Raw genomic sequence first — 25,242 nt, 5'->3', positions numbered from 1 at the left:
AAATTCATCGAGCGATTCGGAAATTGATCTCTGCTGCCAAAAATCGAGCACTTCGAAATAAGGTAATTTCCTTTACGTCAAGTTACACATATTAAGCAAACGTATAATCAGGAAAGTGGCAACGTCGAGTTACCCGCTTTCAGAATAATGGAAATAAATAATTCTAACTTAAAATAAACTTTTATAAGAAAGATGAAATGGAGCTTTTGCAAGCGATCTCTATCACTGGTTGGGGACGTGAATCTTGCACTGCCTCCTCCCAGTTTTTTTTGAGTGTATGTTTTCCTTAAGTGTTAAGAGGTAGCATTTGTGTTAATATTTGGGGCTGCACAATATTGTCATGGTGCGCTGCATTTTTTTTTTTCTTCATTGACCAAGAGCTCACCTGTGACTGGTGAATAACCTCCTTCAAATAACGGTCCCCTCTTGGGTAACACCTTTTATCCCAGTTTCACTGCTTGTTATCGTACTGATCTGGAGCAGTTTTGTTCCTGGAAAAAGGTAGATTACATTGCCAAGCTGTATGTTATACTGCAAAATTACAAACGAAACTAGCGTGATCATTTTTATTTTGTCCTTCAGAAATGGCTGAACAGCTTTCAAGCTCTTTTCTCATTAAGTGGGTCGGCCGTGGCTTTCGCTTAAAGGAGGAGACAGAAAGCGTCTTCCTTCCCCCTTGCTGGCGAACATTCGAAGATCTATCACCCTACCATTACCAATGCAGACCTTAGTCACTGTGCCGCTTTGATAGCATTCGCGTAGGTTTTTTTGCAGGGAAAAAATGGCAGACATTTCTAAGGAGAGATACCGTTTGTGCAAGGTTCAGTCAAAACTGGCAAACAATTGTCATAACGATGGCGCGTGGTTGGTAACACAATGGGACAAGGTTGGCACACGATTTGTGCGAGGTTTGCAGTATGCTACATAAGAGAGTGAAACTTCGTGCTTCCCTGCCTAGAAACCTCTTAGTTATTATCTTGTTGACCCAGGATCTCAGTTTTGAATCCTATAAAGTGTTTATTTTGCGAAAAGGTGGAGAAGAGTCAAACAGTAGTCTATTAAATAGTAAATGCAGTATGTTTGGTAGGAATTGGTACAATTCCAAGTCTAAACCAGGCAAGTGACTAATTTCACACTTGCGACCGTGGTAGGAAGAGGTACTACTGCCATTGTCTGTGCACTGAAACGAGGAATTTTGCTGGCGAAAACAGCGTAGGCCAATGTCTAGAACAGTGTACTGTTTGGTGGCGCGATATTTTAGCTACCATCCTCGGAAAAATGTACATGCAGCATTAACTACATCTAAGTCGCTTATATTGTGTAGATAACATTATAATTCAACTCGAGGCGCTATTTCCATGGTTTCTTAGTTGAATCACAGCGGTAAGTAGGTGCAGTAGTGATGGTGCCCTAATATCAACCAATACAAGAAAAAAAACTATAGACAGACTGCAAACAAGGAAACAGCGGTGCAATCAAAGAAAAAATTGAAAGCAGGGGTTATTAGAACTGTAGATAAGTCATTTAGACAATATCACGCAGTGCTCAGTTTTATCTATGCCTAGAGTCTTTTGAAACGAACTCATAGTGTGGTGAAAATGACTGAATATTCTAATTTAAAAGAACATAGAATTGTAGGGTAGATATATTTCTAGATGTTCCTTTCGTTGAAAGTGTAATAGGTGACAGAACTATGAGATAAGATAGAGTAAGAAACTTTATTTGTGTTTAATTTCCACTAGCTAAACTAATTTTGAGCACTAGAAACTAATTCAAAGTAACTCTTAAGCAATAGTTAAAAAAATTAATCACAAACTTAACATCTAATTGAATATTTACAATATTTCAAATATTTCAAGGAAGTATTAAAATTACTGTTGTGTAAGGATCCAGCATGTTATAATACAGTGCCTAGTTTCTAAGCAGTGGAATTATCAATTCATGCATCTAGATAAAAGAACTCAAAAAAATGAGAAAGATCAGGGCTTTATGGGATTTCAAAGTGTTATCCCTGAAATATGAGTGCACTATTCTAATAACTAAATTACCGTGAGGAAAGCCAAGAAGCGTCTCTTCAACACCCAAAGGAGAAGCGTCATGCTCTCCTGTTTCGCAGTTGTCTAAATTGGCATTTCCGTGATGCGACATTTGTTTACTACGACAAAATATTACAGAGACGGTTGTAGTGCAGAGCACATGGTCATCAAAATTGGAACATTAATAAGATGGCGAAAATTGCAGTTATTATCCCATTTCAAACAAGCTACAACGATTTAATGATGAAACACGGTGAGGTTTATATCCAAAAAACGCGACAATATATTTTGCTTTTTTTTTGTTTGCTTTTACTATACTAAAAAACTCACTCTATTTACAACGCTAACAATAATAAACGAGACTACCATAAGTAAGTACCCTAATAGTAAGGGTTCTTATACTTGTAGTGCCTAAAACACTAGTACCTGAATTTACAGCATGAAGCTACTAAGTTGAAAATGAATATATACATCTATATCTAGGAAGTCTTGTGATTTGATTTTTCTGTTTTACAGTGCTCGATACATAAAAGTAGAGCGCGATATGTATTAAGATAGGGATTTTCCCTATCTCAATACATAATATATATATATATATATATATATATATATATATATATATATATATATATATCATCGAAAATATTCCAAGACAGAGTCATAAAAGGAAAGCCGAGGAAGTCTCGACTACTCCCAACACTCAGTGTAACAATGCTATGTGATAATCTTCAGTTCAACATATCCAACCTCTACACTGTAACAAAACGTAGTGGACATACTGGAAGTTAGGCATTGTAGTTCCCTTTTCTGGCCTCTAAAACTCACCATCAAACTGAAGCCTGGTTCTATTTTAACGGGATGTGCTTTTGTTTTACCGAATTTTAAAGACTTTTTTAAAGATTTTCCCCGTTTTATTTTACTGCTTCCAATAAGACATAAACAAGGACCAGCCAAATCAAAATAAAACACGAAATTTATGCCGTAAATTTTAAACCATAAATTTCTCTTCTATTTTGTTACTCGCCATGTTTATCAAATGAGTCCGCATCGTTTTATTAGTTTCTTAGAAGAATATGTTCTATTCTTACCAGACTTTTTTAATACTTTAATTGATTATATTTAACCACTCAAAAGCAAAAAGTTCGCTGCCTTTATACAATGCAGAGACAAATTATGACAAAAATACTATCGATAGTACTTGACATAATCTTCCACCGTTCTATGAAAGATGCTGCAATCTTATTGGCTGCGCTACTTGCTCTCTATTTGTTTATAAACATTGAGTAAAGTGTGTGGCACGTATGATAAGCTATTATTCAATGAAGAAATGAGCCTGCCTTATTGCTGAGATTTGAAAAAACTTTGCTTTTTCGAAAGCCATTAGATCAATCGCTGTCTATTGCTGTGCGTAATAGACATTTCGAACCTATAAACTCTTAATTATAAACGTAATAATAGTGATAATAATAATATGAATAATAATTATAATGATGATGATAGTAAGGATAAAAATAGTTCAGATTTCACTCGTTTTAAACGCTAAGACATGAAACGTGTGAATTTCATTGTTCTGAAAGATTTTGACTTATCATTGAAACTTTATCAGATATTGAGAAAAAGTTCACTTGACACTGACGTTAAAAAATCGCCGTTGCTGGTGACAACTGTCGGCTGATGGCACACATTATGCTATCGGTTGAAGCGACCAAAAAAATCTCTCCCACCGTAACAACTGACTCCGAGTGGTTTTTGTATGGGTTTTAGGTTTTGAAAAATAAAATTAAAAAAAACAACAACAACAAGGGCACTTTCCTCACCGTATGAATTACTGCAACTTGCCTTTGTAGGTGAAAACGTTGTAATGACACATCAAAGTCGATTACTACAAAAAAACTTTGTATCTGATGCCTTACACGCAAACGTAACGTACATTCTAACTATTTTGGTATAATTCGATGAATGGTTGATATTGTGAAGAGAATATCGATAAAAAGAATTGTTCAGCAATATTGAATATGGCTCTAATTTGCAGAATTTGCATTCCAAGGATCTACTGGAATTACCGGCGAATTTAGCTAAGGTCAGCCACCCCTCGGTTGTGCGAAAATGCTGTAAAATATTGAATATCTTCTACTCGTGAATTACTTGTGCTTCAATACAATTCGACCCTCATGCTGTATTTTTCTTAGCTTCCCCAGCTTTTTCTTCCTGGGGCAGAGCTCGGAAAATACTTACGTAAATCGCTTAAGACTTTCAAAAAATATGTGATCAGTTAATTGCTGGATAAAAGTTTTAAAGGGGATTTACAAAGTCAAATTCACACTGTTGATGCCGCATCAAATACGACTAATCAGTTGGCTTCATATAAACCTTTTCGTAGAGTATTCATGCACTACACCAGAATCCTGTTTCGGTGTAACCAGGATTATAAAAGGCTCCATATAGAATTTCAAAAGGGGCCCTACGTGAAAGTGCCTCAAACGAACGGCAGTTTACAAAGTCATCCATCTTGAATTTGCACTACATTTCTTTATATACCTTTCGCATGCGCTTTTCATGCGGAGGACTACTCTATCGATTTTAAGTCGTTCCTACAGTTACTGTGTTATAAGAACTAATAGGGCATTCCATATCTCAATGATTGTCAAGGAAAATTTGTTGAATGTTATGGAACATTTTTTTTTCTTCTCTGTTTTTTCTCGCATAATTTCACAGAAACTACTCACCTTTTCTTCAAGAAAGTATTCAATTTTTTGGATATTTCTTAGATATCTCTACCGTTTTTTTCCTCACCCTCACTCAAAGCTCCGACATTTTCAGAGATCTGTCGTGTCTACAATAACTTTCAGGAACATAACATCGTCTCTCACATAGGCGTGGTTATTTAACTCCGATAGAGAACAAAACATCGGGCACCCACTCGCAATGTTTGATTCCCTTCGTGGCCTTTGAAACGATGAGCTGTTTGGATCGGGTCTGAAAGCATCAACCACGTGCTCTACGTTATCTTGATCTAACAGCATGAAGGTCACCTTCTGTCTGAATGGCCAGCGGAGCAATGCATCGTAGTCTCCACGCATGACAACGAAGAACAGCGACAGATGGGTTCCTTTACCCATTCCATCGCCGTTTAAGTAAAGTCGCGCGCACATTTTGTAACCATGCTGACTGGTATGAAAGCACGGGCTATATATTGAGACCTCTCGCCCAGTTACGGCATCATTTTTCTTACGTGCAAAATCCGATATTTTCCAGAGTAAGATCCCATTATATGTAGAAACTTGCTGCTGTTGAACATGTTCTTCGATATCCGACAAAACAACATTTCTGAGAGCCAAATTGTGTTCCACAGACTCCATTCTTCGTTCGAGTCGTCTAATACTGTCCACTGCGCCATCCAATTGGCGTTTAACAGACGATACTTCTTGTCTCACTTCGTTCAACTCACGCCTTGTTTCGTTTACTAAGAACTCGATGTTATTGGTGCCATTTTCGGCATTTGTGAGACGTCGTGAAATCTCGTCCGAAATGGGGAGTGGTTGTAACGAAGAGAAAGTTGCCGATTGTGGGAACTGGTCTCTATGGGTTGAAACTCTTTTTTCCATCGAAACAAGTCTCATAGAATTATCTTCTAGCTTCTGTCGTAAATCGGTTTGCTCGCGTACCACTGTGTCGATGCTTGATATGGCGTTAGCGATGGTCATCTCCGATCGTCTCATCCACTGATCGGAGGTGCCACCACCCCATGCACCACCCATAGAAAGCTGACTTTTAACTTGCTCCTCCAGCCGAAGAACACTCGTCAAAAGTAGATTTATGTGCAAAATTGCACTCAGCTCATTATGTTTCTTGACCTCGGATTGCTTCATTTTCTGTTAGTGCAGGGATTTAAGAAAATCATCCCTGATTATTTGGTAGTTGGTGTGTGTAAACGAAATTTCTACTTGACAAATCGTCTTTGCTTTTTTGATACTTTTATTGCAACTTTTCGTAGATTTAGTGTCCCCGGTTGAATATCTTTTGCAGCCGTTTTTGAAGATGTTAGACATCTCAATAAAACGGCTTTTAAGGGGACTTCATTTAACACGCCAGTGTTTCGAATAGTGAAACACCGGGGGAACTTTATTATCACTTCGGTAGGTGGCCCATACGAAGGATAAATTTTATTTCAATAGTTTTAAAAAGGCAACTAGGTGAAACCTTCATTATGATACGAACCTTGTTGTTGCTGCAACCAATCTGTTGAAATGCACAGGTCCTCTCGACCGCCTCACAGTCACCATGAATGGGATTAACATGGCTATCCATCTGTGAGGATTGAAATTAAAGGAGGGTAAAAATCTATTTGTAAGCTTAGGTCGACAACTCAGAAGGGTTTCTCTAAATTTCCGTGTCTTAGAAGAGCAGTGTAATATTTTGTTTATTGCTTTTTTTGAAGGAAAGGTGGACACTTAAGTTGTACGATCTAATTCTGCAGACTTAAGTGCATTACAAAAATGAAATAGATCAACAACAAAAATAACACATACTGATGCAAATGTGGCACTTCATAAGAATAAGGTAAAACTTCTTCCTTAGCTTTGAGATAAATTTCCGAAAGTAATAATCGAATTCTGTTTAACTGTTTTGACTGTCCACCAGGAAAAATGTGCATGCAATTAGTTGACGTTTTAAACATGTCTACCTCTCCTCGCGGAATTCCTTCTTTGCCACATCCGGGACATTGAATGCGATACATTTTGCAATCCTGTATTTGATGAGTCTAAAAATTTGGAATCGAGACAAAAACAGAAGTGAATAACAAACAAGAACGAGGATCGGAACAATTTTTGTCATAATTTCTGTTAAGTTCTTGGTGAGAATTCATTTGTTTTGAAGATGATTCAATAAAGGTACGTATGAATTCAAGTGTACGCGGAAAACCGATGATAAAGGACAGAGGCGCGTCCGACATGTTAAAAGGAGTTGGCCATTTGTTGTCACTTATTGCAAATGGTGTAGAGTTAATTTTAATCATACGCATATATGAAAAGCAAGGCATTATGGTGTTGTCCTTGAAACAAACTAAACCACACTGGTCATATGATTTAAAAAGCGCCTGAATGAGAAGTGTTATTGCGGTAAAAGTAGCTTTAGAGGGGTGATCAAACTGACCTTAAGAACAGCAGCAGTCATAGAATCACCGCACAAGGAGCACTGTTGGGTGCGATAAAGACACTCATGTTCCTGATGTCGCTGAAGATGGGATCTTTTCACACGTTCTTGACAGTTACGGTTAGAGCAGTTTTCTTTTTCCTCAGGGCAGGTAGACCGGTGTTTCTACACAAGACAGAAAAGAAAATCATAGTACCTCCATCAAGCGCCGTTCTTTGTGTATTGTTTGACATTTTCCTCGCTTGATATAGTTTTACAGTAGTCCTAAGAATACACTTTGTACAATTAAGAAAACTCAGTAGTTTTATTCTCTTTGCCCATTGGTGCGCGTGGCTGGGAAAAGTTTATATTTTTTTGTCAGAACGCATTGAAAAACAACAGACTGAAAATGGAGAGGAGATTAGCAGGGAATATGAAGACATGATTTACAGGTAAAAGAGAGAGCGATTTCGATCGCCATTGGCACTTTTGTTTTTCCAAAGGATTGGGCCCCCTTCTCAACCAATGAAATTTAGACTTTCTCCTTACTCTACCAGATGGTAAATCCTACTTGCGATTTGTAGCGTGATTGGTTCTTTGGCTTTTCTTACTTTGACTTACCTCAATATGTCTCACTTCTCCCTTCCACTTACAGCCATCCGGTGAATTAGGGCACGTGACTACGAGGGAAAGAACTTCGCGCTTCATAAAGTTGTCGGGGAATATCTGCATACAAATTAAAGAGACGTTTCCGTTAAAAAAGTTATCAAAGCGGGTCTTCGGCCTGATTAATATTGGATCCTTTAACACCAACTATACCATTTCATGTTAAGAATGTGTCCTTACAAATTTACCTGGTCTGCTGCGAAGGGTGTCTTGTCAACAAGACAAATATAGGTCCCATCATCCCTGTTAATTGAAAAATTCGTAACGGTGAAATTTGGATGCACTAATGATGATGCTGATAGAGGCAATTCTACAGTTGATTTCACTAATCCCACGCTAACTCGGCCAACCAAAACCTTTTTACATTTACTACACACCTCTGCAAAAGGTGCATGAACCCTTGAGATTATTTTACATTGCAGAGTTCCTATAACAAAGCCTTGTTTAGGCTTGTTTTTCGAAATTTATTGAGATTATGATCAGTGACTCGGTTACCTCTTGAGGCGAGGAATGCAAGAGGTGCAGTAAACATGGCCACAACCCGTCTGGACAGGATCTTTGAGGATGTTTTTGCACAGTAAACACAAATAGCGTGAATCAACGGCGCTGTTCATAGAAAACGTATACCCTGGCATTCAGGAGATATCAGTGGTGTATCCTTCCAGGTTGGTGTTGATGACTCCCTTAAAAGAAATGGATAAGAGAATTTGAAATCAGCTAATAAGTGGCATGTATTTATAGTAATTGTATTCAGCGTATTCATAGTAGTTGTTTGTAAATTAGCTCTTAAAAATACTGATAATAACTGAAATTTAGAGTGGGCCCAACTCGGAACTTAGTGCCCCGGGATCGAGCAAGTGCGTGAGTTGTGTGGTCCCAAGAAAACCAAAGATGCGCAGATACGCAGATGAGTGTGAACAGAGGCCTATTAAAATAAACAAAGAAGTTTTACTTTACAGTTCAAAATGTCAACCTGCCAATGCAAATTTAAAACTCAGTGGTGTAAGGTTGAAATTAGGGGATTGAAAATATGCTACGGAGTAACATGACCAGCCTTTGCTAGTTATGAATGCGACTCAAGCTTCAGTTAATCGACAGAAGAGTCAGAAAACTGAGGCGATTATCTTTACCACATACTTAGTGTGTATGACAGCGTAGCAGTGCTTTAAATTGGTCAATCATCATTTCGCCAGAGTTCATTCTGTCTGAAATTTGGAGGTTTTTTTGAAACTCGATTTGTAAGCAAGCGGATAGCAACGTTTGCAAAAAAATCTTTTGTGGTTCCTAGGGTCATTAGTATTATGGGTTCCTAGGGTCACTCTCAATGCGTGTTCATTCGTCGATGTTGTTCTTTCCTTCTGCTTAGTAACTGGAGCAAGTTTGTCAAAACAAGACAAGCCTTGCTTACTTCCGAATCAATATCTCGCTTCAGAGCTGTAGATATCGAGGAAACAATCCTAGTTTAAGGCGCGTAGAAAACATTGATCATCACTTAAGCCCCAGTCGGTTAGAGCAGTGTTATGTGTAAATAAGGGGGAGATGACTAAAAGAAAGAACTAAAGTAATAAAACAAATGTAAATTGCGACGAGTCGAGGCACGACTCGAATTCTGAGAAATCAAGCGGCACTGATACCGACGATCAATGGTTTAAAACCTTTTTTTCGTTATTTCTCTGATCTTATTTTAGTTTCAAGAGGTCCCAGGCACAGCAGCGGATATGCAACCGAACGAAGCGATTTAAGGTCGGAGAAACTTTACTGTAAAGTATATTATGATCTTAGAAAGAAATTCATGTAATTCTAGGAATAATTCAAATCTGCGATTAGCATTAGTATTTTGTCGATATCGGGCCATATTCGTTCAAATGCAAGTTGTACGTACACCCTATCTTCTTCTTACAACTTATAAATATTCTTCACTTACATGTGTAAGATTGATTATCGGAGAATTTCATCTCTGCAAAACAAGATGGGCGTCAAGGTACAGTATTTTGTAATTAAATATTCCAGACGTTTTGAGACTTTAAACTGTATTTTTCAACCTTTATAAGGGGAATCCCCGAATTATCTTCGGAGGTCACACAATAAGACAAAAAAACAAAGCGCTGCAACTGCTACTGATGGGTTTGTCTCGTACGGTTATTTTCCGTTATACTCTGTAGTTTGCCTAAGTGAATTTAGGGCTAAAATTTGATTTGATTTAAACAGTTTACACATGGAAAGACCACCGTCACCTGTTAAATGTGCGATGACGGAAACGCGCCGATGGACAGTGTCGCAAACTCGGTGTGGAAATATTCTTGGTTTTGCTTCGTTGGTATAAACTGATCAAGCCAAAAATACTTCGAAAGTTCTGGCCTGAATAATGTACATCCACTTCTTAAGACTGTGACTGTTATTTAGAAGCTTTCGCGTTAACTACTAATAACACATATTCCACTTATTGCACATATTGTTGTAATAATAAACTCTGACCGAGAGTTATCAACGGTTTTGCTATTTATGACAAAAATGGACTTCATTGCACTATAATGTGCCAGTATAGTAGAAGTGTATTTGATCAAATGTATGATTGTAAATTTGTAAAGATATAATCGTGTTTATAGTCAAGTTCCTAAAAAGGAAATTTACAAAGTAGACTTTCATTTCATCTAGCAAAGTTGTGACAGCGACTCTTTGGCTTCCCTAAAGTTACGATGATGTCATTGTTTAAACCAAGTACCTGTATGCTATGGCTAACTGATTGGCTTATGAACAGAATTTATTTACATATGGACTAATCTTCACGCGCCAACTGTTTAGTGGTAGAAAGTTCGAAACGGACATAACAATTGAAGAGGAACCAGGGACAGACGCTCTTTAGACCTAATATGATTAAATTTTCGATTAACGATTACAAGTGAGTTTTTATGGGTTTGATTTGAAATCAGCTAGATATTTTGTAAAACGTTCCACAATTAAGTTCTTCACAATTTACGAAACCAAATATTATTGTTTGTTTCTGGTCAGCGTTCCCATCTTGATCTTTCTCAAGCCTAGAACGTCATCTACGACATCCTCTGTGCACTGAACTAGGTTTGTGCCTACCAAAACAAAAAAAAGCAAATATATGAAGTGCATTCAACTTTATTTGTAACTTCGTTTTTCAACGAATTTGTCCAATGGCTTGTTGAGAATTAAAAATTACTGTAAGTAGAGGAGGAAAGCGAACAAACGAGAGATTTATGGTTGGCTACTCCAAACCAATAACTTGAAAAATGATCTAAAATTGTCCCTCAGATCAAAACGATTCGTCACTTAACCAAAGTGATTGACTCTTACCTGCAAACCAATGATTTTCAATGGGATCTGGTTTATTCTGATCATTCGGCCCGCAGATAAACTGGTATAACCAAAAAAATAACGCGAAGCACAACTGCATGATTGCCAAGGAGCATCGAGAGATCTTTCTGCAAACGTGACGATTCATGACCATTATTCTCTTCTGACGAAAGTGCCAAGGAAAGTTTCTGTCGTTCTTCTCTTGCAGTTCAGCTAATTCTTTCTAGTGTGAGGACCACGCTGACACACACACTGTGGTCAGTCACAAATAAACACGCCGTTTGTTTTATGATTGGTCGTTCATAATTTCGATACGCTTAGGGGTTCATCAAAAATCGGTCAGCTAGAAAGGAAAGGTCCGGTCCAATGGTCATTCTGTATACTATTTAATATATGCGTATCATTATCCTTCTTTGAGATATAATCAATAACATAAAGAAGCCGAGGTCAATAGGGTTAACCACAGAATTCGTTTATGTCACAATGGTTTGGGATTACAGATGACAGTGTGCAATACATAACACGCATATGGCGCATTAATTTAAATTATAAAACTGCTTACCGAGCCCGACATGCGCCCTAATCGTGTAACAGGTGATAAGCAGTTCAATCTCCGTATTTATTTTGTGTTACAACAAATAAAAACATGAATTATTGACTTGTGTATTTGCTTCTTCGATTGGCGATCTTTCGTGTTGTTGTTATAACAACAAAATTTTGTCGCATGCAGGTGGGCAAGGGAACGGTAAATTCAGACAGATAATCATGACTTCAAATCCCTGAAAACATCCAGTGTAGTACACTTTTCAGAAAACCAAAACCTAATGTTTTCCCAAATCATAGACTTGGTACACCAAGTTGAGAGTTAGTAAAAGGGTAACGCTTAATAGAGGTGACCGCTTAAGAAAAGTGATCAAGGAGAAACAAATTCGGGACTTTGACGACTGACCGTTTAATACAGGGTGACCGCGAAATACAGTACCGCTAAATACAGGTTTGGTTGTACTGTTTGTGTTAGCATCTTTGTCGCTGGTTTGTTTGACTCAGTAAACTAGCCAAGCTCTTCCTATTTTACAATAAGTGAACGTATCAATGAAATGTCTTAATATAAAGCACCCATGATAAAAATATAGCATCACTTACACTCCGAGAGTTCCTCTTCCGCAGCTAAGTCCTTTGACGATCTGTTCCTTCGGTTGGTATCGCTGATTTCAGTTTTGTGATGAAGCAACATTTACTGCAGCCGATACTAGTCACGGTTTAACACGTAGGTTGTAAATACTGACAGGGAACGCAATTGAATAGTTTTGTCGGCGAATTGCATCAGAACTTCTGTTTTGCACAGTCAGTGATTCCGTTGTCCATCAATAATTTGCAAGTATTACACAATCGATCGCAACGTCTCTCTTATTGAAGAGGGTCTCAATGGAGTGATGGCTGTTACGGCCAACAGTTAAAATATTTCCATTGTTGTAACCAGAAAATTAATTTACTGTTATTTTTTTCAACGAATAACGGTTACAATTTGTCAGTTTTTACGCTTAACGACTAAATTTGTTGGTCGTTTTACGGCTGACCGTTAACCCCATTGAGACCCTCAAGATAACTCCAAATAAAGCGGCGCAAAAGAGACTTGGAATTTGTTTCTGAAATAAACGATATTCAAGGTGACACCTATACAAACTATGAAAATATACTGCAGTTGCTCTGACACACACATTTCATGATCAATTAAAAAATCAGTAGGATGAAGTATTTTCAGTTATGGAAGATTCTGGTGGAAACCTCTTCGCCGGAAAACCTTTGCGGTATATTGAATTAATATGCAAACGTGCATATTTTGTAAATTTTTCCTTAAAATTCCTTTCTAAGCTTGATAACATTTATTTCCTTCCGAATTTTCGGAGTCTGTCTCAAAGTCTGCTGTTATAAATGCCCCCTTCCCCTCCGCCGGGTCTCTCGGATAATGATTGTTTTGAAGAAATAGTCAGTGAAGAGAAATTTAAATTTATTTGAATCAATGTTCGTAATATTAAATTCGAACATAATTTACTTTTTTTCTGAATGGACCATGATTGTCGTGTTGTTCAGAGACATTCTGTTTGAGGAACTTCCATTTTGTTTCGAAAGGTAACTGCTTGTGTCCGTCGGTTCGTTAAAACTTTTTTTTTTGTTGATGACCCAGACTCAGCAAAGTATCCTACTATTATGGTCACCGTGAGAGTTGCAGCTCCACTTTAATGCTCGGCTAAATATACCAATATGCTAGGCAGATAGCCAAACTCGCAAAGCAAGAGACAAATATCGAATAAAACACTAAAAAAAAATACAACAACAACCAAAACAGATAAAGGACTGCAAGAGCCCATTGATGATAGAAAAGTTGTCAGCCTTTGCATATATCCTGCAAAGCCATGAATATTTTATATCAGTTTAGCGATTTACACTCGCAATTCTTTCTCTGTAGTTCAGTTACCGAGCTTTTTGTAAATAAAAGTTTTTTTTACCTTAAAATCCACTGTTTGAGGAAAAATGCAGCTCAGAATATTCCTTCTGGAATTGAGACCAAATGCAAACTTGTACTTGTAACGGACATTCTGATGCCTCAGTGACTGTTCGCGAGAAAAATTGAAAAACATTTGTTGTGGAAGTTCGTTTATTGGATCGACTATGGTGCAATTACCGGAGGAGGAGGGGAAAATTACCATCTTTAGGTTACATCAGGATGGAACGCGTGGAAGACGTGATCATCGGCGCTGAGACATCATGAAACGAGTACAATACGGTCCGTAACAAATAACACAACAAGTCATCATGACTAAGCGGTGTGAAGGAAACAGGGATTTATCTTTCGACCCTCTCGTTACTCATCTGTAGATAGGTTCAATAAGCCTTGGTACATACGAGTCTCTCTTATTCGGGAGCTTTTTAAACATCTTCCTAGAGTAACATATTTCCCTTTGCCGGTCCTGGACGTTTCATTGTTTTGTTTATGAGTCAGGGTCACGGTAGTTTCACTCATATGCAAATTTTCGTAAGTAATCAACAGCGGAAGTAGAGTGCGGCTTTCAGTTTCAATACTCACTTTACCCCGATCGTACTTTAATGTCGACTGTGAACGATAAATTTTTTTAATAGAAATTTTCCACCATAGAATGAAAAGCAGGAACCATTTCCAGTATATTTTTTACGTGTTTCACATTTATAGCGATGAGACGATGGACGTAGGAGGGGAATGAACCTTGATATCTTATTTACGCTAGTTGTCCCCTGAGTGACGAACGCCAAATCTTGATTTGCTGAGAGTGCATTTGAAGGTAGATCCACAAGAAGAGTTGTAGAATCGCGACCAGAGGATTAAAGAAACCTTCACCTGTAAGCCATTTTCGCGGAGTTTGTCTAGATAGGTTTACACCTCTGAAGCAAGCAGCGATAAATTGGCGTAATTATTTCAGGAGTTTCATGTGTTACTGATTCCTAAAGTCGTCGAATGCTGAACCAGAAGTATTTATCGTATACAGAAGCAAACACGGCTGAAGTTTACTTATTAATCAGTTTTAAATCCTCAGAAAAAAAGCTTGTATTGTGATAAGTTATCTCCAAGGGCAAAGAGAATTTGACAAGGCGATCGAAATGGACATTCGTCTGCCCACTGGCTTATGTTTTGACGGTACTTATCGCTTGCACTCTTCCAACGTTACAGCTGTGAAATCTACCTTTTCGTTTAGTTTAACCATCTCGGTAGTCTACTTCTTTTATGCTGAAATGTTCAGAGTTACGAGACTAAAGAGGCCTTACCTTCGTGATCTTTCTCTCCTCATAAGTTTAGCCTGATCACATCAGCAAGTTACAGCAAAATTGCTTCCGTAAGTGTATTTGGTATTTTGAATTCGACGCTCATTTGGATACATCCAATCAGCATAAAGGAATTGAGAGCCGTTAGGGAACTAATCGCGCCAGTTTATAATCCTTGGGTGGCCTAACTTCAATCGCTTTAGCCATTATAGCGACAGTATTTTTACTGATTGGTCCTCCGTTGAAATTCATTGAGCGATTCGGAAATTGATCTCTGCCGTCAAAAAAAGAGCACTTCGAAATACAGTAATTTTCTATGCTTTAAGTTACACTTATTAAGCAAACGCTTGGTTAGGAAATTGACAAAGTCGAGTTTCCCGCTTTTAACATAACGGAAATAGATTATCCTAGTATAAAATAAACTTTGACGAGGAAGATGAAATGGAATTTTTACAAGCGATCTCTATCACTGGTTGGGGACGTGAATCTTGCACGGCTTTCTCCCATTTTTTTAGCATATGTATTCCTCTTATTGTATTTGGGATTACTTGAAATGCTCTCCGCCATGGAGCGTGCTGAAATTTTTGTCAGTATATTATCTCAGTTCCAGATTTAAAAGAAATGTTTATACAGGTTAACAAGAATAGTGAAACGAGAATAAACAGAAATCCAACAGAGGAACTTTTTATCATGCTGATGTTACATTCTCTAATCACAATGACATTTTCAGCGATGCTTTGCCAAGAGGAAAATGCCTACTATCAATAATGTGAACTTTCAATTGGCATCCTGTAACAGTTTAGTAGTAGAGACTAATCTTTCTCTTTTTATCTCATATGCACAGCCAGTCGTTATCCAGTCCTTCGCAATCAACCTTAGCACCTAGCTTATGACATAACACTATGATATAGACGAGATCCTAAAAATGAACAACCTAATTAGCAACTCGACGGAGAGCACTCTACTAAGTTATTGCAAACATTAGTAGAACCTCTTCAATCAATCAGTCTTGCATTTGGATACAGAACTAACTTTATTTGCCCCGTAATTACAACAAGTTCATTTTCCTATTCTTGTTTACTCCTCGAAGACATTGTTCTACCAGTTATTAAAGGACGTTATTCTACGGAAGAAGAATAAACTGGCAGCTGGTCATATACACCATCCTCTGCACTCTGAACAGGGGTTTTCTCTGGTCAAGAAAGAACAACTTGTATCAATCCCTCAATTCCAGCAAGGCTTTTCAAAACGAAAAAATCCCGATAAAAATGTTTCCTTTATTATTGTCACTGACAGTGCATAATTGGCACTCCTTACTTGTAAAGGCCTATTGTTTCATAATACACAATCAATTTTCCTCCTGCTTAAATATTTTCCATAATATCTAAATTCAGTTTCTCTTACCTTTGCGCCAGAAATGTTCAGTAGGCTTTGTCCTTTGACGACCGTTCCATCATGATGCATTTCGTCAGACGCCAAACGATCGTGATGCACCACTTCATTACTCCCAACCAGCATCGAAAAAATTTTATTTGTCCTCGGCAAAGAGATGGCATTCTTTCCCTCAAAACTTTCTGAATCAAAGTTCTGCTTAAGTGGCATTACTTTGTATTTCCAGGGAAAACTTGTTCTTGTCAATGTTTAACTAAGGTTACTGGAGAACCCACTGAGAAGCCCCTTGGCGAATGTTTAGCAGGATGTGACGTAGGACAAATATAAGTGTAATCGACTGAGGACTTTTAAAAAAAAAAACCGGCGGGCGTTGTGTGACTTCATCCTTTAAGTTGGTATCTCTTCTTATTATTACATCATTCCCAAACAGCGCTGACATGGTCGTCTGTGCTTTCTGGGTAGCCTTTTTATATCCAGAGAAACTCCATTTTCACTTGATTGAAATTGTTAACTCTGTCAAGGTCTTCACAGAATTGTAAACACCTTTGCGAAATGCATCTAAATTTATGGTTTTGAGATGGGCAGTAATAATGCCAACGAAGATTTTTAGCGCACGAAACCGAAGTTTAACGCAAATCATCTGCTCATCCAAAGGGCAGTGGTTGATTTGCAGTTTCACATTGACCAGGCAGTGATACAGAAAAGTCATTTCAACAAAATCAGCTGAAACTAGTATTTCGTTTCAACACTAATGCTTCGAACGAACAGCATTGGATAACAATATACATATGTATAAATATAGTGGGCAACAAAATATGCGTATTGAAAAATGGAAGTGCTTATAATTTAAGCTAAAACCTTTCTGTTTTCAATAATTATAATATGAAAACTTCTTACTGTTTTTTGGGTTCTAAAGACTACTCTTGATGATAAACCAAGAGTAACATCGCCAAAGATTTTGTTCAGTGTCTAATAGAGTACGTGTGTTAATAAACAGAATGAAATTTGTCGAACGGCGTTCGACGAGAACAGGGTACGAGAAAAAACAAATTACTTCCGAGTTGAAACTCAGAAGAAGAACGCACTCATTTTGTCTAAAGCTCGGAGCAATAAAACTACTTTGTTTTACTGCGCAAACCTGGTCAGTTTTCACAGTGTTATATTTCGTTACGGGTGGGAAATCCTGAAGACATTTTTGGGGGAACAGAACATTACTAATATTTCAACTAATCAGGGCGCGACATTCCTGATCAGTTATTTCTGAGAATCCGGGTTTCACTTGGACAGCAATGGCTAACAATTCAAGACTTGCAGTTGTTGCTCGTTCGGTCACCACTGAGTTTAAATCTCTGGAATATCATTTTACGATGCGAACAAAGCATCAATATAAGATTTGAAGTCTAAGCCACATTAAGTTGGTACGGTTATTGGACTCCATCAAATGATGAAATCATCACGATTTTCGAACCGCATTTAAACGCAGTTTAGCGCTATCCTCGTTTAAAAACTTATAAATAAAACTTAAACGTATATTTTATACCTTCAGTTGTCTTGATTTTACGTACATCTATGATTTGAGTGCCACACTCTGTGCCGATCCTGTTTCTTTAAGAAGAAGCGGAGCGCCGATACGAAAGAAAACGTCTGTTTTGTATTCTGATCACCAGTTGACTTTTTTAGGGAAATCCCCGAAATATAAAATAGTCTGTCGCGAAAGGAAATTGATGCATTTTAAGACAGAGAGGGTGAATTTATTTTTTTTTTCCTAGACTGTTTTTGAAGACAAGTTGTACGCTGCATGAATAAACCGTCGAAGAGTTAAGCGGTGCGGGTGATCATGTGGGAGACATGCTTACGCATCATTAGAGATGTACAAGAAATTTTCCAAAACTGCGGGAACATAACAATATACTAAAAAGGACGAACTTTGATATGCGCGTCAAAGTGGTAACATCTTATAGAGCTTTATTGAATTTTTAAAACTGAGCATACTACCGAGAAGACCCTCTGAACTCAACGCAAAAAAGAATTATCTATATTTCTATTTACTGCCTCAGTGTAGTTAAAGGATATCGGACAACCAAACGACTTTTATCATAATGCTACGATTAGTTTATCGCTGTTGTGTGACCTCTAGAAACTATGACATCATCATCCTAAATAAAACCTGTCCTACATATTAACCAATCAACAGAAAGTATTTGCCCAATGATGTGAGTGGTATTTCAATACACGCTTTATAGTTGTTCCTTTGTGTTGCTGATTTACCAGTTTTTAAGATTTATCACACGCTCTGCCTGGCCTCTGAGTCGTGCTTTTCTCGTTGATTACGCCACTCTGCTTTTGGATTAGTGGAAATGAGTCATCACCAGCAACTTTTCCTCGAACGGCTGGTAATTTGGTGGGTCGTCTAAAGCATCCTTTGAGCACTGAACGGGGACTCTCTCTGGTAAAATTTCGATGAGGCATTAAATTAGAGAAGCGAAAAAAGTCTGATAGATTATTTGTATTATTTTGCATAGCACATATCTATTACCAATGACCATGGAATAAAAATACTTCGCTTCTCACCGGAAAGAGTTAAACTGACTTACGAAAAATATGCTTACATGTTAAAATACCACCTATCATATCCAAGTTTAGCTTCTTTTACCTCTGCCCCAATCATGTTCGATGGCTCCTATCTTTTTCTGATCACCCTTCGTAATGCATTTCATCAGACGACAAACGAAAGACAAGCACAATTTCACTATACTTAAAAGCAATCGAGCAAATTTTCTAGTAACCTTGGAAATAATTTGCATTTTCTTCTGAAATGGCTTCGTTTGATAATCTTTCGCTTTAGCCTGTCTGGAGGTGTTTTATTAATCCTTGACGCATCTGATTGAAAGATTGAATAATCGTGCGAGTACTTATATCCACAAGTAGATATGCGAGAAAATGCAGGCTTGGGAGTGGAACCATCGTTTTCCTAGTAGTTTAGCAATGTAGCTATTGTTTTCCTGAATTTCCTGGTGGCCTTGTGAAACGATGTGGACAGTATTTTAGTAGCATGGTTTTCCTTAATTTATATATTGCTTGCGGGCCATGTGAAACGATGCGGACAGTACGTACGATTTTAGCAGTGGAACCATTGTTTTCCTGAATTTATGTATTTCCTACTGGCCATGTGAAACGATGTGGACAGTAATAAAGTAGCACTATTTTCCTGAATTTATGTGTTTTTTGATGTCCATTTGAAACGATGGGGACATTATATATTATTTTGGTGATTCATTGTGGCGTGTCTCGTCAAGTTAAACGATGTGGGCACTATTTATTGTTTTGCAGAATTTATGTGTATGTCGTGCTATGTGAAGTGATGTGGACAGTTTTTGTCATTTTGCTGAATTAATGTAGTGTCTTGCTAAGTGAAGCGATGTGGACAGCATTTACTGTTTCGCTGAATAAATTTTGTGTGTCTTGCTACGAGAAACGATGTGGACAATACATATTATTTTGCTGAATTAATGTGGTGTGTCTTGCTATGTGAAGCGGTGTGAACAGCATTTATCTTTTTTCTGAATCAATTTAACGTGGTTCGCCATGAGAGGTGATGTGGATGCTTGTAGTATGGTTTTGGTGTCTCGATAGCAGGTTATAGTGATCATGACAACGAAACCTTTCCCGAAACCGAAATTTCATGCAAATCGATTGCTTGCGCATCCAAAGAATAGCGATTGAAGCGAAATTTTACATTGAGCAGGCATTAATAGAAGAACGCCAGTGAAACTAGTATTTTGTTGCAAAACTACAGCTTCGAACGAACAGCATTGGATTTGGTCACAGTCGTTAGAATATATATGCAAATCATGTTGAAATTTGGTCTAAAGTGCAGAGCAATGAAACTACTCTGTTTAACTGTGCAAGCCTAATCAGTTTCCGCGTTTATACTTGTAGTATAGATGGGAAAACTTCGAGTCTATTTCGTCGTTGAGGTAACGAAACGGGTCGGGGTCCGACATTCATTTATCGCCGAGAAACAATTTAAGACTTGTAGTTGTTACTCGTTTGATCACTATCAAGCTTAAATACAACCTTAGATTACTATTGTACGACCGAACAAAACGAGAAGGTTATGAATTGGAAGTCAAAGGTTTATTTTTAATCGGTAATTACGCTCCACCAAATGATCACGATTTCCGAACCGTACTTCCTTCAGTTTAATTCTATTCCTGCTGAAAACCCTATATAAAAAACTTTTACGTATATTTTAAACCCTCACAGTTATAGATTTGACCTGCATTTATTGGACTTGAGCACCACATTCCGCGCCGATCCTATCAGTATCTTGAACAAGAAGCAGAGCGTTAACCCGAAAGAAAACACGTTTTCGTTTTGCATTCTGACCAACTGGTGACTTCGAAATTGTTTCTTTATTAGGAAAACCCCCGACTGAAATAGTCTAAATTACGAAAGGCAATCGGAGCATGATAAGAAATTGGTACTGACCGTAAATTTACCGCAATTGCAGCATTAAGAATTTCTCTGACTTTGGGAAAGCCATTCAATTGTGCGACTGAAGAAGAAAGATTCGTGTAGTTGAGATAACACTTAGGAGAAAAATTTAGAGAAGAAAATTCAGACCTTGCCTTTGCATGATCTTGTGGCACAACGATCGTTCCGAATGATCTGGTAAATTATATATCAATACAGACCCGTTGGATCAGGACGACAACGATCCTCCGGATGTAACGGAGTCTTTAATGGAAGGATCACCCGGATGATCCCTACCTTCTAAGACGTTAGGCAGTGCGGGCGATCATGTGGGAGACAGGCTGTTCTGTGCATCGGCGATGTACTTGAAATTTACTGAAAGTTCTGAGGGGCATTTCCAAAACTGCGGGAACATAACAATATAAAAGGACGAACTTTGATATACGTGTCCAAGTGTGGTAACATCTGATGGAGTTTATTGCATTTTTAAAACTGAACATTCTAGAGAGAAGACCCTCTGAACTTAGCGAGGAAAAGATTTATCTATATTTCTATTTTCTGCTTCTGTGTTGTTAAAGGATATAAGACAACCAGATTAAGATAGTAAGACGATGAGAAGAGATATACGACTTTTATTAAGATGCTACGATTATTTTATAGCTGTCATGTGACTTCTAGAAACTAATACATCGTCTTAAATACAACCTGTCCTATACACCGAATGTGCCAGTATAGAAGAAGAATAAATGACAGCCAAATGTATGATCGTTAAGATTTAATCTTTAATTTAATTTGTTAAGATTTAATCTTGTTAAAAGTCAAGTTCCAAAAAAGGAAATTTTCAAAGCCGACTTTCATTACATAAAACAAAGTTGCGACAGCGACTCTCTGGCTTCCATAAGGTAACGATGATGTCCGGCATTGTTCTTACTTCATACCTGTATGCTGTGGCTAACTGATTGGCGCATGAACAGAGACTATTTGCATATGAATCTAACTTCCACACTTGTGCCAACTTCTAAGTAGTATCAAGTTCGAAACGGACATAACCAGTGAAGAGGGAACAGAGACAGACGCTCCTTACACCTAATACAATTAAATTTCCGATTCTCGCGCGATTACACGTATGCATGATTATTGATTACTTGAGTTTTTATGAGTTTGATTTGAAATCACCAAGATATTTTGTAAATTGTTCCACTATTGAGTTTTTCACAATTTACGACGCCAAACATTATTGTTTTTTTCTTGTCAATGTTCACATCTTTTTTCTCTAAACCAAAGCGTCATTTCCAACCTCTGTGTGCACAACTGCATAACTGCCAAGGAGCGTCGAAAGATCTTTCTAGAAACGTGACGATTAATGACCATTATTCTCTTCCGACGAAAGTGTTAAGGACGATTTATGTCGTTCTTCTCTCGCAGTTCAGCTAATGCTCTCTAGTGTAAGGACTGCACTGACACACTGTGGTCAGTCGCAAATGATCACGCCGTTCGTTTTGTGATTGGTCGCTTGTTTCTGACTAGCATTGTTTGAATCACTAAGATATTGTTGTTTATCTGTATGGTTTATCTGTGAATCGATATAGCGAAGCCGTTTGTTCAACTAAATGTAATCACGCATGGCTGAGTGAACATAACCAAACCGAGGTCAACAGGGTAACCTTGTTGATGTTTATCCATAGAATAGGGTTTGTCACTATAGCAATGTGCCCAGATACGCATTTTTATGATTTGAGATTACAGATTTTTGAGTCATACATAATTAATGACAACAAAATTTTGTCGATTCTTACGTGAAATCGCATGCAGGTTAGTAAGTGAACTGTAAACCTCAGTAAGATAATCATGACTTCAAATTCCTGAAAACATTCAATGTAGCACACTTTTTGGAAGACCAGAACCTAAAGTTTTCCCAAATCATAGACTTGTCTCTGCTTTCGAATTCTTTTCACTCGCAATTTTGCAAAGTTTCCATACGATGCAATTTAGAAATTACTCAGCAGTTATTGTATGTTTAACCTTCGAGTCCATGGAAATTGCAATGAGTCAGGGCACAACCCCATTTCCGAGAATTTTGCATTAGGGAATTAAATCGGAAACCTGTCGTTTGACATTTGTTAATGAAGGGGAATCCCCGAATCCCCTGTCAATGATATGTCACAAGGGATGTTTCCGTCGGTGGTTTTGTTTTCGCTATTTACCGTAGCTGGCGTTAGTGAATTTAGGGAAAGTTTGATTTTCTAAGAACAATATAAAAATTCACAGATAGAAAGAACTCCATAATTTACTAAACCTATGTTGACGCAAACACGGCAATATGGACAGAATCACAATGGCAATATAATTGATTTCGCTTCGTTTACCAAGCCAAAATTGTTTTTTTGGAAAGTTCTGGCCGAAGTTAAGTATATCCAGTTTTAAACAAGACTCTGACGTGTAACGGAAGCTTTCCGAACGGCGTTCCAACCACTAATGAAATATGTTCCACATATTGCACGTAGGGTTTTAATAATAAAATGAATGTGAATTGGCATCGTTATCTCAATTTATGCTAAAAATATGACTTAAAACTTTAAACATCGAATTCTGTGTCAATATAGTAAAAGTGTCGACAGCAAGATCTTAGGATTGTAGAGATGTGATCCTGTTCAGTAAAGTTCCCGAAAAAAATAATCTTAATAGACTTCCGGTGCCGAATTACTATTAATACCATTATTTTCTTAACCCTTTAACTCCCAGATCAAATTTGTAATTCTCCTTACTCCTAACCATACGATTCTTATAATGTTTGTTCAGAGAATTTAGTATTGGATCAACTAATTATCCCCAAATTTATATTTTTCTTTACTCTCATCACTTATCTGGTTGATATTGTGTTGATATTGTAAGGAGAAATTTTGTCTTGGTCACTCACGGCAATTTAAGGGTTAATTTATTTAACTAGCCCTGTTTGCTCTGACAAGTGAACTAAAAATACATGTATTGGTACCCCGTAAGTCGTGACCTAACTTTGGCGGTATCCCACATAGCATTTCGAAGTGAAAATAACAAGAGCTTGTGAAGGATGAGGGCACAAGAACGTTACATAGCGTGTCGCTCCTTTGGCCCGAAGCGATCAAATGTATGTACGATTATTGTTTACATGAGTTTTTGATCGGTTTTATTTAAAGTTTAGCTTTAAATCAAAATACGTACTTACAAAATACGTACTTAATGAGTACGTATTTTTGAAAATGTTCCATAATTGAGTTTTTCATTAAAAGTGACTACAAAGAACCAAACATTCTTGTTTCATCTTTTTTCTTTACACCAGAATGTCATCTGCAACATCCTCTGTGCACTGAACTGGGTTTGTGCCTAACAAAACAAAAAGAAGCAAATGTATTAAGTGCATTCAACACGCACTGTTCGTGATTTTGATTGGTCGCTTGTTGCTAATTAGCATGATTGTTTGCGTCAATGCATAGTCGAAACTTAGTGACCGAGCGATCGAGGAAGTGAGTGAGTCGTGTGGTCACAGGAAACCAAAGATATGTGCAGCTGAGTGTGAACAGAGGCCTATTGCAATTAACAAAGAAAGTTTTCTTGACAGTTCAAAATGTCAACCTGCCTATGCAAATTTAAAGCTAAGTGGTATAAGGTTGGAATAAGTGGGGTGGAAATATGCTGGGGAACAATATGACCAGCCTTGTTATGAATGCGGTTCAAGTTTCAGTTAAAACGACGGAAGAGTCAGAAACTGTGGCGATTATCTTCCCATATACCCAGTGTGTGTGACAGGGTCACAATGTTTAGAATAATTTAAAAAGAATGGAAAAAATTGCGTATGGTAGTCAAGTTGTTGGCATGATTTCAGAGGAAAACGAAGAAAAATGAAGATTTATTGTTGAGTTCTTCAAATCAACAAATTGAGAAAGTTGTTTAAGTTTGAAACGATTCGTCACATAAACAAAGTTATGGCTCTTACCTTCAAGGCAATGATGCTCAACAGGACCTGGTTTATCCTGATTATTTGGCCTGAGGATACACTGGTATAACCACAAAAATAAAGAGAAACACAACTGTACGATTCCCAATGGGCATCGAGATATCCTTCTGAAAACGTGACGATTAATGAGCATTATTCACTTCTGACAAAGGTACCAACTGAAGGGCAGTGTCTGGTGTTCGATCTTGTCTTTCAGTTAAGCAGCTCGAAGTCAAGTCTATACTGATACACCCTGATTAGCTAAGTAGAAAAAAATAAGCACCGTTCGTTTTTTATTGGTCGCTTGTTTCTCTAAACATTGTTACTATGTATTCAGGGCATTGTTTTTCTGTCAAAGAACTACAATATCTTCAGGTCCGTAACAAATAACGCAACTTGGCTAGTGAGGTTATCATGACCAAGCTGTGTGAACGAAATGGGGATTTATCTTTC

At 37.7% G+C, this 25,242-nt stretch overlaps 1 protein-coding gene and 3 long non-coding RNA genes across 8 annotated transcripts; 1 reads left to right on the top strand and 3 right to left on the bottom strand.

The window, feature by feature from the left end:
* Positions 1–1,701: 1,701 nt before the first annotated feature.
* Positions 1,702–17,985, bottom strand: LOC113673565 (TNF receptor-associated factor 2). Of its 4 annotated transcripts, none has more exons than XM_089204382.1 (8): positions 17,909–17,985; positions 8,331–8,518; positions 8,024–8,078; positions 7,791–7,895; positions 7,191–7,355; positions 6,721–6,798; positions 6,255–6,344; positions 1,702–5,908 (listed from the first exon to the last, which is right to left on the bottom strand). In XM_089204382.1, exons 2-8 carry the CDS (start codon positions 8,468–8,470, stop codon positions 4,853–4,855), a joined length of 1,689 nt encoding a protein of 562 aa, XP_089060508.1. In that variant the 5' UTR covers positions 8,471–8,518; positions 17,909–17,985; the 3' UTR covers positions 1,702–4,852. The 4 variants fall into 4 exon arrangements, with proteins under 4 accessions (XP_089060508.1, XP_089060509.1, XP_089060507.1 ...); XM_089204383.1 differs by lacking the exon at positions 17,909–17,985 and adding an exon at positions 14,955–15,030; XM_089204381.1 differs by lacking the exon at positions 17,909–17,985 and adding an exon at positions 13,664–13,804.
* On the top strand, positions 8,360–10,728 carry LOC149046621 (uncharacterized). Its single transcript, XR_016185993.1, has 3 exons — positions 8,360–8,500; positions 9,524–9,578; positions 10,044–10,728. It is a non-coding gene; the product is annotated as an uncharacterized LOC149046621 (long non-coding RNA).
* LOC149046620 (uncharacterized) lies at positions 10,370–12,436 on the bottom strand. Of its 2 annotated transcripts, none has more exons than XR_016185991.1 (3): positions 12,300–12,436; positions 11,157–11,499; positions 10,370–10,918 (listed from the first exon to the last, which is right to left on the bottom strand). It is a non-coding gene; the product is annotated as an uncharacterized LOC149046620 (long non-coding RNA). The 2 variants fall into 2 exon arrangements; XR_016185992.1 differs by having other exon boundaries at positions 10,683–10,918; positions 11,157–11,284; positions 12,300–12,392.
* A 6,075-nt stretch (positions 17,986–24,060) lies between the features above and the next one.
* LOC149046619 (uncharacterized) lies at positions 24,061–25,013 on the bottom strand. Its single transcript, XR_016186340.1, has 2 exons — positions 24,790–25,013; positions 24,061–24,179 (listed from the first exon to the last, which is right to left on the bottom strand). It is a non-coding gene; the product is annotated as an uncharacterized LOC149046619 (long non-coding RNA).
* Positions 25,014–25,242: the final 229 nt, after the last annotated feature.

This window comes from Pocillopora damicornis, chromosome 4 (assembly GCF_964200805.1).
Source record: "Pocillopora damicornis chromosome 4, jaPocDami1.2, whole genome shotgun sequence".
NCBI classification, from domain to species: Eukaryota; Metazoa; Cnidaria; class Anthozoa; order Scleractinia; family Pocilloporidae; genus Pocillopora; species Pocillopora damicornis.
This window is presented reverse-complemented; position numbering and strand designations above follow the sequence as displayed.